General features: G+C 41.2%; 1 protein-coding gene across 3 annotated transcripts in view; it reads right to left on the bottom strand.

The window, feature by feature from the left end:
• The window catches only part of LOC148014313 (5'-3' exonuclease family protein), a 120447-nt gene that overhangs the window by 43374 nt on the left and 58766 nt on the right, over nt 1-18307 (bottom strand). For all 3 annotated transcript variants that reach the window (XR_015688581.1, XM_087666215.1, XM_087666214.1), the window contains exons 8-11: nt 16851-16936; nt 15815-15924; nt 6337-6387; nt 6045-6103 (exon numbers count right to left, since the gene is read on the bottom strand). Coding sequence is in view for 2 of the 3 variants with exons in the window: in XM_087666215.1 (XP_087522341.1) it covers nt 6045-6103; nt 6337-6387; nt 15815-15924; nt 16851-16936 (306 nt within the window). In the remaining variant the exon portion in view is untranslated. The remainder of the gene's footprint in view (nt 1-6044; nt 6104-6336; nt 6388-15814; nt 15925-16850; nt 16937-18307) is intronic.

Here is an 18307-nt window from a genome sequence, read left to right as displayed (position 1 = left end):
CTGCACTATTTGCGGGCTCTCCATCTCCAACAAATCCCACAATATGCTCTGGGCCAATAAGCTCAATACCTATAACCCACGCTTTTGCAAGTACATCTCTTGACTTTCCTGTCCCCGATACATCATGTAAAGATATGAAATACATTTCCCCACGAGAATAAGCAGCCATACCGTGAATGGATCGCTTGCATGTATCACTCCAACCATCAGCAATCAAGGAAACTCCATTTCTAGCCCACGGGTTCTTTCTAGTCACTATTGCTTGCTCAACAAGGAGCTTTTCCTTGTCAAGTAAAGTGGTGCGTAAGGTCTCTGATGATGGAGATACATACGGAGGGCCATGCTCACCAATCTTCTTGCACATCAATTTAAAATACTCTGACCTTACTACACGAAATTGAATGTGGTCACAATAAAAAAAAACGTGCCGCTCATGTATCCATCTCTTCCTTCTTCTTGGGATCCCAACTAGCATCAAGTGTGCTCTATCTACGTGCAACATGTGGCGTTGTTGATGCCATGGTGGATGCAATGCCTGTAGTAGGTGTGGAGGTAGAACTTCCTGATACTGACCCTGCTCTAAACACATCTGATGGGGATGGTGTCACAAAAGTTGCAGGGTTAACTCCAACACATCGTGCTCTAGATGCAAAATAAGCTTTTTTACTTGCTACACGGTCACATTCAAACAAAATTGTACCTCTAAATTTAGCTCACGTAGGGTTAACTCCAACACGTCGTGGTCTAGATGCAAGATAAGTTTTTTGACTTGCTACACGGTCACGAAGCTCCCTTTGCTTCTCCAAGGTCACATTCAAACAAAATCGTACCTCTAAATTTGGCTCATGTAGGAGATGAGCTCAGACCTGATTAAGCATAAAACGGAACAAGTGACAATTGGTATTCCATATTCTAATATTTAAGTGACTTTGAAAAATTAAATTCAATAAAAATTCGAAATAGAAATGCTCGCCTCATTGGATTACCTTGTTTGCTCCACTAGTTCGCTTGTATGGACAAAGCTTGCAAGCCCATGGTCGAGATTCTCCACCACTCAATTGGCGGTCAGCATTTACTTCTTCCCACCATGACCAATTATCAAACCTTCTTCCTCAACCACCAACCCAACGAGCGGGGCGGGAAGATGAAGCCATTTCAGGCTGAAAATTGAAATAAAAATGGCTCGAGAGAAGTGAGAAGTCAAGTCTCAAGAGAAGGGAGAAGGCTTAAGAGTCAAGAGTCAAGAGAGAAGGTAAAAGGAGAGAAGGGAGAAGGAAGAAGGAAGAGAAGAAAGAAGGAAGAAGAGAAGGGACAAGGAAGAGAAGGGAGAAGGGAGAAGGAAGAGAGATTGGAGGTTGGAGGAGACGGGGGGACTGGCCGCTGGAGCAACAAGGGGGACTGCTGGCCGCTGCAGCAGACAGGAGGCAGGCGGGACGTGCAGACAAGAGGCGGGCGGGAGCGTGCATTGACAGGCAGGCAGAAGCGCACAGGTCCCAGGATCGACGAGCGGGTGAGAGCAGCAAGCGGGCCGAAGGTAAGTGGGATGCCACGTGGCATTCCCTACCTGCAACAGGACAGGGAACGTTCCACAGTTTTGGAACATGTGCCATGATGCCAAGGACGGCGATTCGGTGTACCAGGGGGCCATTCTGGTCGTTTCCTGTTTCTATGTTGCAACCCATGCTACAAGTCCCCCAAGTCACCACCATTGTCTCTTCTATGCTATGGAATATTGACTTGAGGGCTCTTCTCCATACCCCTTGGTCTCTAGGGTAATCCCATAGGCAATATCTCTTTGTCTCCACTCACTCACTACATCTCACACATACCATTTGGTCCCTGCCATATTGAAGCAATGTGCCAACCACCATGCTCTTTTAAGCTACAAGCCATAGTAAAAAAGTTAATCTTCCTAGGCTTAAAGCCATCATGTAGCCTCCTCCAAAATCATATAACAACTCATCTAAAATTCCCTCTCTATGCCAATGGGGAGAGGCTGTTAGTTGTGCTCTAAACCTACTCATCTATGTCCTCCCTAGCCAAGTAGTGTAGCCAAAGAAGGCCACATCACATGGTCTATCAACAAATAGATCCCTCCACATCCACTCTCCTAGATCCAACTGTAATCTCTATAAGGGCCTCCTTAATAAGCCAAATATCTCCATCCATCTACCAAATAGGTCATTGTGCCATTTGCTCTCAAAGTGTGACACTACTCTAATCCTCTATCTAGGGCATCCTTTAACCCTTTGTCTAGGGCATCCAACGGACGCCATCTCGTCAAGGTCCTCTTGCTAGAGGAAGCCATCCTCCTCAACCATAAAAGTGAATGCCTTGTCTCTACTTGTCTAGAGCATCCAACGAACACCATCTCATCAAAGGTCCTCTCACTAGAGGCAGCCACCCTCCTCAACCATAAAAGTGAATGCCTTGTCTCTATTAGTCACAATGACTGCTAGAACAATGTCCCATCTAGATAGTATAGAAGAGATTGATCCAAGTCTAAAAAGTGCCTATATCGGTCCACCAATCTGGTGGAACTCCTCGGTCGTGACTCCGGCTCCCCTAAGACTCTATAGTCTCTATCTCTCAGTCTCATGAAATAGCTCCTAGAATCAAACCAATCTCCCACTGACCTAGCAACCTATAGAGAGAATCTCCTCCATGATAAGTATGTCCTCTATCCAAGAGCGTGACACGACTCTAATGTCAAGTAGTGATTGAAGAGAACAGATTGCCTCCTCTTCTTTTCAACTATAATCCGAGCCACTTGGTGACACCTCAATAATATAGATCTCTATGATAGGCTGCCATGGTCCTCCAAAGGTAGGTGTCATAGCTAAAAGCCTCCTTATCAGAAGTTTCTTCCACAGCTCCTTCCCTATAAGTAGACCCCTGAAAATGAGCTTACCCAATAAGGCTTTGCTCGGATTATCTCGGTCTATGATTCCCAATCCTCCTCTACATCTAGATTATACAACAATATCCCAAGCCAACTTCACTCTAGTCACGCTCTTATCTCCTCTTGACCAAATAAATTTCCTAACAAGCCACTTCACCTAGTCGATGCATGACCTGAGAATACCCAACAAGAAGTGATGTACCTCATAGTCACAAGAAGAACCGTTGGGGACCACTACTTTCCCTACTAGTAAGTGTCTCATTGAGCTCCAATAAAGAAGCTTTGTCTGATGCTCGAGAGGAGAGGTGCCAGCTAATACTCTAAGGTAATGTCAATCCCCATATGACATTCAAGATCTCTCACCATGGTCGCATAAGGAACCCATGTGAAATACAAATGCAATTGCCACTCCAACTACCTAACGTTGCATACCCAAAATCAATTGGACTTGTGCCAATTAATCAAGGTAGCTGCTACTCTACAAAATAGCTCCATGGCAGTTACAAAGGCCCTAAAGTTACCTTTATCCTTGTCTAGATAGACTACTGTGTCATCAACAAACTCCACATCCAGAACTCCTCAAACTTAAGGATGGTTAACCTGATACCTCTCCTACCTATAGATCTATCTCTCAAGGAGGTGCTCATGGCCTCTGCTACAAATAAGAACAAGAAGTGGGCTAGTGCACAACCTTGTCTAACTAATCTTTAAATGCTGAATCTATCTGGGGATCATAACTTGCCTATGTGCTAACAAGTAAAACACCACTATTCCCTTGACCCACTGCTCTGGAAGTCCCATCCTCAGCATCATTCCTTCTACGAACCCCCAATTCACTCGGTCGTATGCCTTCTCAACATTGAGAAGGAGCACAATAAGGCCCTGGTTCCTGGATCAAGCCAGAGCAATGGACTCTCAAAAAGTGAAGATGTTGTCCAAGATGCTACACTCTCTAACAAGCAAGGATCTTAGGCAATTCCACGCAAAGTGATCGGTCTAAATTGTGTGATCTCCAATTTGTGTCCACTTCTTTTGGGAATCACCCCCTTGAAAAGTCTCTTCTGAAAAGCTGAGATGAGGCCTACACTGATAGGACCCCAGTAGCTTGAAAAGGACTTAATTCAGTCTTATCTTCTCCTAGATACTTGCCTGAGGGCAGTGCCAAAACTGCCTTCTCCAGCTCCCCCTCTATAAAATGGGCCTACTCATCCTGTTTGTAACCACCCTCCTGGTGCTCTGCCATACTGTCTCTCTTCTCCTTTCATAGCTCCGGGGCCTAGTTGTGGAGACTAGCAAAGCTGTGTAGTACTGTGTAGCCACCTGTCTCGCCTCCAAAGTGCCTATGCAATGGATTCATCTGCTCTCCTAAGACTCCAAATGCCCTATCTAGAGTGTTTTGGCCACATGGTGTGGAAAAAGTCTCTTGTTAACCCTGTCACTAGACTTAGTCCAGAAGAAAGCCCTATCTAGAGTGTTTTGGCCCTATGGTGTGGAAAATGTCTCTGTTAACCCTGTCACTAGACATAGTCCAGAAGAAAGCTCTCATGTGAAACCTATACTCTGATCTTGCTTCCTTATCCAGCAATGTGCATCCTCTCAGTAGTCCATCTGCAACCTAGCCACTTCATCATAAGCAAGTGAAAAGTGTTCAGCCACTAATCATCCTAATCCTCAACCCTTCTTATGTGTATCCAAAACTATACTCCACATAAAAATGTGTATGTAGCTAGCTTGACTGTTACAAGATGAGATATAGATGGCTATCCCAAAACCTCATATAGGTCTCTCACATATGCATGCCAAATCTTGGCCAGTTGATGTGGGCTAATTCTTCTAGGCAATGGCCATGCCACAATAAATGTTTGATCCTCTGTACTGCCTTGGATTCCCACAGGTTTTCCTGCTTTCAATTTATTGTGAAATAGAGATAGAGTTTAATCAATTCCTTTCACATTTTGCCGATTCTGAAATTGGTAGACTCAGGGAGCCGCAATTGCCAACAATGCCTGGGGAGTAAAAAATCTCTGATATTGCAAAAGAAGAATCCTTTTTGCTTTTTACCTTGAGGAAAGGTAAGACACATGCGTTCAAAGATTCATTATCCAAATTCCAGAAGAGTGCTAACCATTCTGTACACCAAAATCTGATTGTAAAAAACTTTAGGTCTATGCAGATGAGCATTGAAAAAGAAATGACTCAGAACTTTAGGCCTGCAATCTAGGTGGGTGACCCTTTCCCTTGAAGCAACTTCCATGCCATATTGTCCAGCAAGATAGTTACACTGCTTCCTCTGCACTAGACAAGATGGTCACACTTCTTCCTCTGCCCTAGACACCAGAAGAGAATCTTTCCTATATTGTTGTGGTGTAACCAAGCATGATCTCCTCCTGTAATCTGATTCGCATGTTACCACACTCATCATTGTACGAGCTATTTGTCTCTGGATGGCTCTCATGTGTGGACAGGCATATGCTGCTGCATTATCTGAAACATCTGCTAAGCCTCCTCTAAACTCCTCAAGTGATACATCTGGGTCAAGGATGGACGGCCCATTGTTACTGTACAGCCACAGATTCTAGAAGTCTTGCTAGAGAAGTGCTATGCTGGGTACTGAGAGAGAGAGAGAGACAGAGAGAGAGGGAGCAGGGAGCAGGTACAAAACCCCTTCTGTAACTGCAAGCCATAGCAAAGGCCTAATAAGCATGGTCTAATGCTAACCCTGCTGCTAGCCCAATGGGCCATCAAGACATGGACACAACCAGAACTGTGCCACAGTAAGCAAGAGGAGCCTTCAATTGAGATCCTTCTTAAGAAAGAGGATAGGAGGGGAAAATTGAGTGAAGTTCATCGGTACAAGAGTATTCCATGATCGAGAGAGCAGGAGCATCATCATTTGTCATCAACCTGCTGGTTTTTTCAATGGCCCATGGCTTTCAGTGAGTAGCATCTTCGACAAGATCTCCATAGCTTCCAAACGTGACAGACTTTGATTGTCTTTGTCGTACAAACCACATGCATGCGTGCAGCCATACAGAACCAAAAGAAATCGCAATATAAAGAACAACTCTAGAACAATGAGAGAGAAAGAGAGAGAGAGAACACAGACAAGATTTGTTCCATACATCTATCAAAAAAGATATACCTTTAGAGCTCGTTTTTCTTTCACATTCTCTTTATCTTCGAGAAGTTTCTCCAATGAACCTAACAGTAGTTTGATACAAATTCAGACAACCAGTGACCAAAAAGATAATCAGTATAACAGTTTTGTTAAGCCTAATCTTTACAATTTTGAAAATGCAACAACTCTTCTTGTAATGACTAAATTAGGCATCCTAAAATAATAAATGTGAAGTAAAATGAAGTGCATTCCATAGGAGCTGAGCTACACTTGCTATCCTTGAGAATTAAACATGAAATACTTGAAAAAGACACACCATAAGTTTTGATAAGACTGACAGCAGTCTTTTCACCGATTCCTGCTACACCTGCACATCCAATCAAAAACAGTTCAGTGTCACATGGCATATGGCATACATGTGCACATCAATTCTCCATGCGCATGTGGTTTATGTACATTTGTAGTGTGAACATGAACTCTCCATCTATATTGGCATGAATTCTCCGTGGTTTTTGTGCATGTGTGAATATCGAACATGAAAAGAAAAAAAAGATCAGCAAGACATATTATATGTGCAGCATACCAGCATATTATGCACAAAGACAGATATATAGAGTCTTTTGTTGGGTGTAAAGGCCCTTACACTACTCCCGTGTATATATTAATTTACACATGTGAACACAGTCTTGCAGGTGTAAGTGTACCGTACCTTAAGTATAAATACATTCTTTTATTCTTTGTGTGTACCACACTCGTACACACCCATCCCTCAACTCTCACTCTCTCACTACACTGAACAGCTGCACACACCTCAATTGATGTGCGCATTTCCTAAGTGCTTCCTCTCGCACTCATCAAACTGGTACCAGAGCATTCACAAATGTGTCTGCGTTCTTGAGGACCAAGACAGGCAATCATTGTCAATCACTGGTCAGTTTGACCAACACGAATGAGGCAACAGCAAGGTGGACAGTCTGCAGCAGGTGTGACCGGTCAGGCGACAACGTTTCAGGCCAGGCGCAATCGTGACAGGCAGCTTGTGTTTTCTGCAGGCAGCTTGTGCTTGTGCATTTGCCTCAAAATTTGGGGCTTTTCTTACACAATTGAAATTTTGCTCAGCTAAGACAATTTCACTGTAATTTGTGCACAATTGGACCACGAAAATTGGGGGTTTTGCAGAATTTGTGAAATTTCTGCAACATTTGCCCACATTTGATACTCAAAATGATGAATTAATGCAATTGGGGCAGATTTACTGCAAAAATTTGGGGGCTTTTCACATCAATGGTGCATTTTGAACCCATTTGTGCCTTGATAGTGAAATTACAGCAGATTCACTGCTGAGTGGGAAAAATTTTGGACTTGGGATGTATCAAATGTTATAAAAGGGCAGCTTCTCTTGGTACATGTATTGCTAAATGCTCATCATGTAGTGAAATAGTGGTATATACAGCACTTGGGTTATTGCATTTGGGCAATATGGTGATATATTATTGAAGTGGGAGCTGTCATTTATGCAAATATATCAGATTGGATTCATGTACATGCTATAATCAATACTTGAGACTGAAATTGCAGCACAACATCTGCTTCTTGGACACCTTTGGAAGTACAAGTGTATGTATTTGCTGTTATATTGAGCAACCTTGCTATTGGCTGAAAGTATTCAGCATTTTATTGCAGTCTTTTATTGCTGACGATGGCTGCGAGTGTAACTACATCTGACACAGAATATTTTTGAGATTCGTAAACTTGATGGCAATGGCTTTGATCTCTGGAAAGATCATATGCAAGATATACTTTTTTTGAAGGATTGTGATGATGCTTTGGCAACGTAAGCATGTTACTTTGTCAGATGAGGATTGGGCTAAAATGAATAAGAAAGCCATTACTTACATTAAAATGGTTATCACAGATGATATCTTGGTTGATATCAAGGGTCCTACCACTGCTTATGCAGTTTGGGAGAAACTCATGGCTAAGTATAAGAATACAACTCCTATCAATCAGGTACATCTCATGCAAAAGTTAGTCAACTTGAAGCTTGATGAGTCTAAGCCTGCCTCAGAGTATTTAAATGCTTTCGCTCGTATTTTGAGTCAGTTACAAGATATAGGCTTGCCAACTTTTCATCCTAAGCTGAGGGCTATCTTCTTGCTCATGACTTTGCCCAATTCATGGGATGCATTGGTTTTGTCATTGAGCAATAACCCTAACTTGACATTCGATGATGTGCGTGGTTCTATTCTCAATGAGGAGATTAAACACAAGGCAAGTGGGGAAAACAGTGTATTAGCCTACAATGTAAAAGGACAAACTGAAAAGAGGTCAAATGCTGCAAATAAGAACAAAAATCGCAGCAAAAGCAAGGAAAAACAGCAAGATGTCACTTGCTATTAGTGTGGACGAAAACATATAAAGAGTTCATATTCTCATGGAGCCTCTAGGAAGACATGTATCTTGGATTCAGTCCATTTTGGTGTATGTGTAAAGCCAATAAAAACTCATAGTGGTTTTCGTTATTTAGTGTCTTTTATTTATGACCATTCTAGAAAGCTATGGGTTTACTTGCTTAAGCTAAAAAGCGAGGCATTGGACATCTTTAAAAAGTTTTATGCATTTGTTAGTACCCAAAAGGCTTAAAACTAAAATACATAAGAGCAGACAATGGGAGAGAGTATGTGTCTAAAAAGTTCAATGTTTTGTGATATCAACAGGATTAAACGAGAGCTTATAGCTCCTTATAATCCGTCATCTAATGGTGTGGCTGAGCGAATAAATCAAACTTTATGTGAGAAGATTCGATGCATACTATCCACAACTAATCTCCCACAATCGTTTTGGGGAGAATCACTTAAAACCGCGATGCATATTTGCAACCAATCTCCACATTATACACTTGAAAGTGGCAATCTTGAAGAGGTTTGGTCTGGCAAAACTGCTTCATATGACCTACTTAAGGGCCTTTGGCTACGAGTGCTATGTACATGTACCTGTTGATAGCAGAACCAAACTTGACATGAAATCTCATATGTAGTTGTGGAGTCTGTGCGTAAGCTGAGCTAAGAGTGAAGGTGCAGAGAGTTGAGAGAGCAGTAGAGTAAGTGGATGAGCACGACACAATGGGTATTCAATACAATGACGAATGTTCCACATTTTAGGTTTTGAATATATATAAAGTACAAAGTGTAAGGGTGCATTCAAACCCAAACACGATAAAAGGCACAGTGAGCCTTTATTCCCAACAACCTCCCACCTAACCGCAACGTGCCGCAAGGTAGAGGAAAAAATCAGCTAAGTGTATGTATGTACAAAGCTGAAAGACATATATACTATCCAACTCCCATCATCTGGCGGCAATGAGCAAACCACTTGGCTGGAAGATCTTTCGTGAGAAGGTCTGCAGGATTGTCATCTGTATGTGCCTTGACAAGCTTAATGCCTTTGTTGTCAAGTATATCATCCCTGATAAAGTGATACTTCACATGTATGTGCTTTATCTTTGCGTGAAAGACAAGATTCCATGCTAGCATGATAGCACTCTGACTGCCATAGAGGAGGATAGTTCCAAGCTCTCTCACCAGACGTGAAAGCCATAAAGCGTCTTTGCATGCCTCTGTGGCAACCACATATTCTGCCTCTATAGTAAACAGTGCAACACACTTTTGTAGCCTAGATATCCAAGAATTTGCTCCTCCTGTGAACATAAACACATATCCTGAAGTAGACTTCCTACAATCAAAATGGCCAGCATAGTCTACACCCATGAAACCAACAACAGATGACTTCTGCTTGCCACAGCAGATACACAAATCCTTTGTGCCCTTAAGATATCTCATGAAACCCTTCATTGCTTCCCAATGCTTTTTTCCACAATATACCATGTATCTGCTAACCACTCCCACTGCAAATGCAATGTCATGACGTGTAGCAACCATAGCATACATCAAGCTACCAACAGCTGAAGCATAGGGTATCTTGGCCATTTCAGCCTTACCATCATCTGATGTAGGGCTATCGTCTGCACTAAGTTTCACATATGAAGGCAATGGTACACTAATAGCTTTTCCTCCCTCCATATAGAAACGTTGCAGAACTTTCGTAATATACTCCTGTTGTGACAGATAAAAAATACTTTTTGATCTCTCTCTGAGTATATGCATGCCAAGAATGTGATTTGCCTCACCAAGATCTTTCATATCAAAGCTATTGTATAGACTCTATTTTAAGGAGTCCAAGGCATGAACATCTTTGGCTGCAATTAGCATGTCATCCACATACAAAACCAAGAGAATAAGGCTGTCATCTGCTGCCTTTTTGGTGTATAATCAATGATCAGCCCTGAGATTGCATGAATGTATCAAATTTGTGATACCATTCACATGGTGCCTGCTTCAACCCATACAGACTTTTGTTGAGTTTACATACCATGTGCTCTTTTCCCTTTGCAACAAAACCGTCAGGCTACTGCATATAGATTTCCTCATGCAAATCACCATGTAAGAAGGCGATTTTTTACATCCATCTGTATGAGTTTCATGTCCTCAGATGCAACCAAGCCCAAGATGATTCACAAAGTAGTCATTTTGACTACAGGAGAAAAGATTTCATCAAAATCAATTCCACGAGCGTGCCTTGTACTTTAGCAAAGAACCAGAAGTGACCTTTCGTTTTGTAAACCCATTTGTTGGGTTGCACTTTTTGTCCTTTTGGTAAATGTACCAAATCCCAAGTGTCATTCTTCGTGAGAGATTCCATTTCTGATAGCATTGCTTTTTGCCATTTCTTACTATCCCGTTTGTCCATTGCTTCCTGGAAGCATGACGGTTCACCCCAATCCGTTAACATGACATAATCAGTCGCATAGTTTCCTCCAGGAACGAATCTATTTGGCTGTTTTTGCACTCTAGTCGACCTACGAACCCAATGGTCAATATTTGCTTGTTGTTCAGCTTGTAAATCTGCATTAACAACTTGCTGTTCTACAGATACAACTTGTTGTATAACTGGTTCATATTGTTCCAGGTGCACATGTTCTTGTTGAATTTGTGGGACATCATGGGCAAGATCTTGCTGATCATTTACAGCATCATTCCCTGCATTTTCAAGGAAATTTTCAGCAGATATTTGCTACTGTCTAACGAGCATTCTTTGCTGTCCTATTGATACATCCTCCTGGAATACAACCCTTCGGACCTCCTTTGTTCTTTCGGGCTATTGTGCATGTGATCTTCCTGAAAGATGACATCATTGCTACGTGCTACTTTTCTTTTCTCGAGATCCCAAAATCTATACCCCATTTCACCTTCATCACCATATCCTAGGAAAATACATTTACAAGACTTTGGCTCAAGTTTGTTGCATTCTTCCTTGCATATGTGCACAAATACTTCGCAGCCAAATACTTTCAAGTCTGCATACAAAGGTGGCCTGCCTGACCACACTTCTTAGGGAACTCCCCCCTCCCAAAGACTTGTTTGGTGATCGATTAATCAAGAATCTCTAATGTCAAGACAACTGCAACATACTTGTCTTTTGCAAAATCTTTCCCACAAAGGATACCATTATGTTCTTTAATCTTCTAATGTTGCAAAAGCAAGTTCAAGAAAGGGAATGGGGGTCGTTGGTCCTACACCCTGGTCAGTATCACTAAGTAGGTTACACTCAACTTCTAAGAGGGTCTTCCCTCACAGAACCAAGTTGTCACTCTGCTCTCTCTCTATTCAATAATTCTGCTAGGAATGATTGGTGGATGCAGTGGCACCAGGTTTAGAGATAAAATCCTTTGAGGGAGCATCAATGGGAGAATTTCAGATTGATAACAGGTTTTGCAGAGACTTTTGTAGCAGCAAAGTAGTTGGCACCCCTCTCATATGTCTTTAATCATGAGCAGTTGGCAGCTAGCTTGGATGGAGAAGGATCGTCATTATCACAGCTGTTAAGAGTTAAGAGACTGGCCGATATTGTTGATTGAGTATGAACCAAATTGAACTGGCAAGAGGTATAGCATCAGCCTTGGGGTGCGCCACTTGATTTGGCAAGAAGAATTTCAAAGTGCTCATTGACAAGTATCAATCTTGGGCTGCAAGAGGTGTGCATAGGGTTTATGAATCCCACTCCCACTCTTGCACTATTCTGCTAGGATTGACCCATGAATTCAACAGACATGCTTACCAATAAATGCCTTTCAGAGAGCACCAAGGGGAGATGTTTCCAATAACAAGTGGCTTAATGGGGTAATTGGCACCCCTCCCTTATATCCTTTCAGCTCTCAATTCATAATGGTTGGATTGTCAGCAGTTGGCCACTTTAGATGGGAAAGGATGGTAGCTGTCATAGTTGTCAAGATGTAGACTTACATAAATGGAGAGATCAGGTGAGTTCATTTGGCAAGTGGCATTGAATTCATTCATATGTTAGCATCACTCTCAGCTGCAAATATTTGGGAGCCAATTTGCAAGGTTTAACTTTGCTTAGCTCCTACTTCATGACAGCTTTAAGAAGACACCCCAGTCCACTAGATAGGCTCATCTTGGTAGTTAAGATAATTGGAGGCACAAGGGAACAGCTTAGAGAGCAAGACAAAAGGTGCAGCCTATGTTTTTCTATCCAACATCATCACATTTGTATACAGAACGTGTTAAAGAGTCTTAGGAGAGAGCAGCCAGATAATTGTATCTATTTGGATTGAAATTATATACTCTCACAACGAAAGAGGAATATCTGCATGTTGCAAACAGCCTTATCGACACTTCATTCTTTTAAATTAATCAAATGTTCAAAAACCACACCTTTTCTTTTCTGAAACCACTGCTCATTAACTCAAGAAGCCAAAACTATAGATTGATACAAGGTGAATAGACTGCATTATAAAGTCTATTCAACAAATTTTTAGGAGCAGTGATAAACACATCCATAGGTGAAGCATCCAGATCACCAACATGGTAACAATCATAGGATGATTGCCACACTGAAAGTCTAAAGTAGACATAAGGCTAAAATGACCAATCATAAAAACATGGTTCCTATGAGTACAAATAGTCCATAGAGCCCAATATCCAATCCCTTAAAGAAGAGGGAGCAATGAGATATCCCTCTAGAAAAATATACAAAACAGCCAAAAGAACTTTCCAAATTGTTAAGCCACACATGGAGCATGCAATTGTCAAGAAAGACCATCCAAAAATGCTCTAGTTTCCAGGCAAAACCAAAGCAGATGAAGAACTGTCTCATTTGCATGTGAATATCTATGGCAGCCGGAGGAAGGAATATCATGCTTCACCAACTTTTGTCCCACAAGGAACACTCCTGCAATGGATATGCCTTTGCTTCAAAGGAAATATGTTTTTCCAAATTTTATTGGTACTGGATTTCAACAAGCCCAATGATTTATCCAGGTGCCACAATTCATTCCTGTGCCTATGAATCCAATGTGGAGGCAAGATACTCCAATGCAGTTTTACAGAGGACATTTGTTTCAAAGAGATTGGACAACATCCAAAGGAATCATCTTCTAATTTCCAATCCACGATTCTGTATTCTTCAACCACAATAGGCACAGTCACAAAAGGCAGCAATATGAGGCTGACCTTTTTCCAAATGAGTAAATGATGCATAGCAAATGCTTGAGCTTGACAAATAGCCAGGAAACATAATAGTCGACCCTCTTCATCAACCATGTCATCAATGTATCAGATTCCCAATTTTAGAAGATTTAGGCTTTGACTAGCACTTCAATCACCAATGGTTCTTCAAACACAGCATCCCAAAGTATGCTCTCTTTTCTCAGAGAATTCCCCTGTAAAGAAGGCCTACCCACAACACTTGATTCCAATCTTTTATAAAACAAGTGGAATAAGGACAGCCTAGAATTTTCCCCTTGAAATGACCCAATATCACTTCCTGGTGGTCAGTAGTCCAATGACAGATGCCTCGGTTTTTATTTTCACACACATGGCTGCCGAGTTCCAACATAATAGCCCACAACTGTTTTACTGAAAGAAAGCAGGCAGCAATTTAGCTTTCCTGGCCGACACTTGAAAGTGAATATTAAGTATATTCAACACTTGTAAAGCCTTGCAATCTATGCAAGTCTTCCGAATAACCTCCATTCCCTGCAACATAAAGTCATCAATATCCTTCCATGTCCAAGTGAAGAGTGGCAAATAAAATTGTACATAAGCCATAACAATAATGAATGGAACTATCCTAAGCCTCGCATACAATGGCCAACTTCAGATTCCAATACTTTCTTTGATTATTGTGGCATAAGAGCAATTTGCTGCTTGATTGTTACATTCCATCCAATCGGATAGCCGAGATGCCTCACAATCTAATGTGGCTGCAAAATCTGCCCTGTCCAAAGTAGAAGATCCCAATCGCATTGTTTCAACAGGGAAAACTTGGATTTGCAAGAGTAATGTGTAATCCTGCTGCTCAACCAAAAACAGAGAACGTGTCCATCAATATTTAACATCTTGAGGATCATCTATAGACATTAAAACAACATCATCAGTATAGGCTTGGGCCATGAATGGTTTGCCACCTAGTAAATGCAACCCATGCAATATTCCTCAATTTGTAAGCCTGTCCATACATAGCAACAATGGATGAGTGACAATAGCATACAACAATGTGCTCGGAAGGTAGCCCCATCTCACAGATTTACCCATTTTCTAAAGCATCGACAAATCCTTCCCAATGATGCATTGAGCAATTGCATCTGAATCTGAATACAACCAATTTAAATAACATTGACTTACTTATCACCAAATCCCAGTCTCACCATATGTGAAATGAAATCCCACTACGTGGTATCAAAGGCTTTTGCCACATCCACTTGCATGATCAGCACATTGAGGGCATTTAGCATACTCAACAGCAAGAAGAGCATTTGCAACGTTATCATTAATCTGCTATCTTGCATCGAAACGATACTGCTCTTGAAAAACACACACATACACACACACAGAGGAAACATGCAGCAAGGCTCTCAAAGTCAGCAAGTGGGGTATGACAGGTTCATCTTCAGTAGGGTAAGCAACAAGCATTCTTCCAACTTAAGGGAGTGCACTGTGTTTTTCTTACCTATTCAGATAATGTTGAGCTCCTATAATTTTCTTTTCACAGAAAAAGAAAACAAGCTATTTACTACTTCCTTGCAAGTTCAAAACGTAATAGGATAAATGTCACAACTCTTCATCCAAGCTGTTCTCAAAGAATATGGCTTACCTAATTCTTGGATGGGGATGCCACGTTTGCTAGAAAACACTTCTTTAAAAACTGTGCACCAACTTAAAGGTTTTTTTTTAAAGAAAATTCTACTAATGACACCTCATAGAAATTTCCCCTGAGGTAAAAGACACAAAGTACAATATCTTTTATGGCACACCACCAAGCTAAAGTTCTTTACAATGTTCCACCAGGAAAGCAATGGGAAAAATAGAATCTTGGAATAAGAGTCTGCTAGCTACTTTCTATAAAAGTGGAAGGGTTATATGCCTTTGGTGGAGCATGCCATCAGCTCCATTCCTAGCTTGCATGATCTCTTGGAGCTTGAAAGAACAATACAAGCTCCATTATTAGCAGTTGACAGAAGAGAATAATATAGTAGTGGGAAGTGCTCATTGTGCATAAGGAGGGCATGGCTTCCTTCTCGTGATTCAAAAAGGATTAGCTTTCAAAAATCACATTTCTTTGTCCATCAATTTTACAAGTAGCCTTTGTAGCTGCAAATATACTTATTCTATGCTAAATCCATCAGTCAGAAAGAAAAGAACAACAAATCTATGCACCTGGAATATTGTCAACCTTATCTCCCATAAGAGCAAGGACATCCACATATTGAGATGGCTGCAAATCTCCAAACCTTTCATGAAACTCCTCCAGGCCAAATGATACAATCCTATATGTAAAAAGTCACTTTGAATGTCGAATCTCAAAGTCTCTCATACAAACAACTTCTTCTATTTGTTACACAATATCAAGCACAATGCTTTCAAAGATATGACAAAACAATGCAAGCCAATCATTAGAGGAGGGAGATGTCTTGAGGATGAACAATGTCAAAACCAAGGCATTGAAAACTATAATGGTAATAATGCAAGGGCAGGACACATGAAAAACTTCAGAGACCTAGCATCAAGCACAAGATTAGTGTTATATCCAGTTGTTTACATTGAATCTTGCAAAAGGTTGCCTCAAGAGATAGCAGTCATTTGTTCTTAGCAGCACATCTTGACATGAACCTGATATTACCTTGGTATAGAGCCCAGTGAATGCACTCATAAAGCTGATGGCTTCAGGAGGTGACATTCATATAGTCTGTGCTGGCATATAAATAACCCAAAGAGAACTGATTGATACTAAAATAAGGATAATTATAAGACAAAGCAAGCAATCATGATTTATGAGAAAATACAAGAGTAGAATATATGTTAAAACCTTCCAATTCACAATGCAGAACTGATTAATGAAAAGATTATACAGAAGGCAGATTTCTGAAGGAAAGAACAATGCCAAAACCAATGCATTTGAAATTTATTTAAACAATCCAACCGAGTATGGAGCAGAACCGGTGAAAACCTTTAAAAACTTGGCATTAAACACCAGATTGGTGTCAAATCCAACTTTCTGGACTCACTATTTGCCTTAATACATTGTTTCTGACAACCAAGCACACGCACTCATAAGGCTGATGGTTTCAGGAGGAATAGATTACCTCTGTAAAGACACAATGAGACCACCGACTGATTCATGATAAGAGAAGGATACAACTGACAAACCCAAACAAGTCTCAAGATTGTCACATATACTTGAGAAGATACTCACCCTGAACCATGTGGAACGAATCTTAAGAGTCGCAGTGAAGGGGAAATAATCTGGAAGAAATCTTTATCAGGTGAAAGGATACGAACCTGCAAGTACATAAACGGACCATAAGCAAGCTCTAGCAAGAGCCATCACTATCCTCAACATTAAAGAATGTGTTTTTCCACAACAATCTGCTTGCAGTTGCAAAACTATAACGTTCATTTGCTTGAATGTTGTTGTGTCTAGAACATTAAGATATACAAAAGCTAAGTAGTAATAACGATCCGTTGCAACAGAACACACCTTCATATGAAGCCCATACCACAAAACACCTCCATGGCAACCTATAGAACAGACAATTGAGCCTGCTCACTCATCCGACTAGCCCAAAGAGAGACTACTACGATGGCTGAGATTGCATAGAGAGGCCATTGACGATAATGATATCATGCACAATCAATAGTAAGCCCTCAACCCCACACCCTATCATCAGAGCAAAGTTGGGAGTAGCACCTATGGTTGTAGAGGCACTCTTTAGACCAATGACCTTACACTTGTGATGGTAGCTCCAGCACCAAAGATATCCCGATTGGCATTGGTCTCCTCCAAACAGCTAGAAATAGCGAGTAAGAGGGAATATCGCTACTCACATATGGCAACTTGGATGAGCTTGTGTCACAAGGATGTGAAATTTTGATGCTTTACATAGCACTTGATTAAGGGTTAATCAAATGTGTGGATGTGACGTGCACATGCGATGTGCAAGTTAGTCATCTCACAATGATTGGCCAAAGACCCCCAAATATTAGTGGGTATCAAAGGCAAAAGTTGTAATGAGTTATATTAGTTAGGTACTAGGTGGTGCTTGGTGAATGATTTTGGCCTAGAATATTTTATTAACTATTAATATTAGTGGTGACACTAGGAACTAGGCATTAATAAATTAATTAATTAACGCTAGTTCACGACCTAATAAATACTTAGGATTGCTTGGATGACAAATGGCCTAGCCAATTTAATTGTTGGTTGGTGTTGTTAATTTGTTGAGCAAGGAATAATAATTAAATAAATTTTAAGAATTAATATCTTGAATATTAAATCGGGCTGAAAATTGCTGAAAATGCATTTAGAAGGCTGTCACTTGGCAAAACTTACCCATGTGAGGGAAAGGCTACTAGAAGCCGGTGGAGCCTCATTCGAACATTGTGGAGGTTGGGAGGGGAGAAGACAACGACTGCTGCAATTTCGCACTCGTTGGAGATCAGCCCAGCCATTGGCAGCTGTTAAAGAGCTGCCTAGCTGATCAAGAGACCATTGGAGGCAGGAGACAGCCCCTAAAAGCTGTCTACAGGCAGGTGACAGCAAGCTTGGGGCCCAAAAGGGCAGGTAACTGCATGTGGGGCTCCTCTTGATGGTGGGCTGCCATCAATCAGCCACTCACAAAAGGGCAGGTTTAAATTGCAGCTAGTTTTGGT

Source organism: Lygodium microphyllum, chromosome 25 (assembly GCF_053477565.2).
Source record: "Lygodium microphyllum isolate KBCC chromosome 25, Lygodium_microphyllum_v1.1.10, whole genome shotgun sequence".
Taxonomy (NCBI): domain Eukaryota; kingdom Viridiplantae; phylum Streptophyta; class Polypodiopsida; order Schizaeales; family Lygodiaceae; genus Lygodium; species Lygodium microphyllum.
This window is presented reverse-complemented; position numbering and strand designations above follow the sequence as displayed.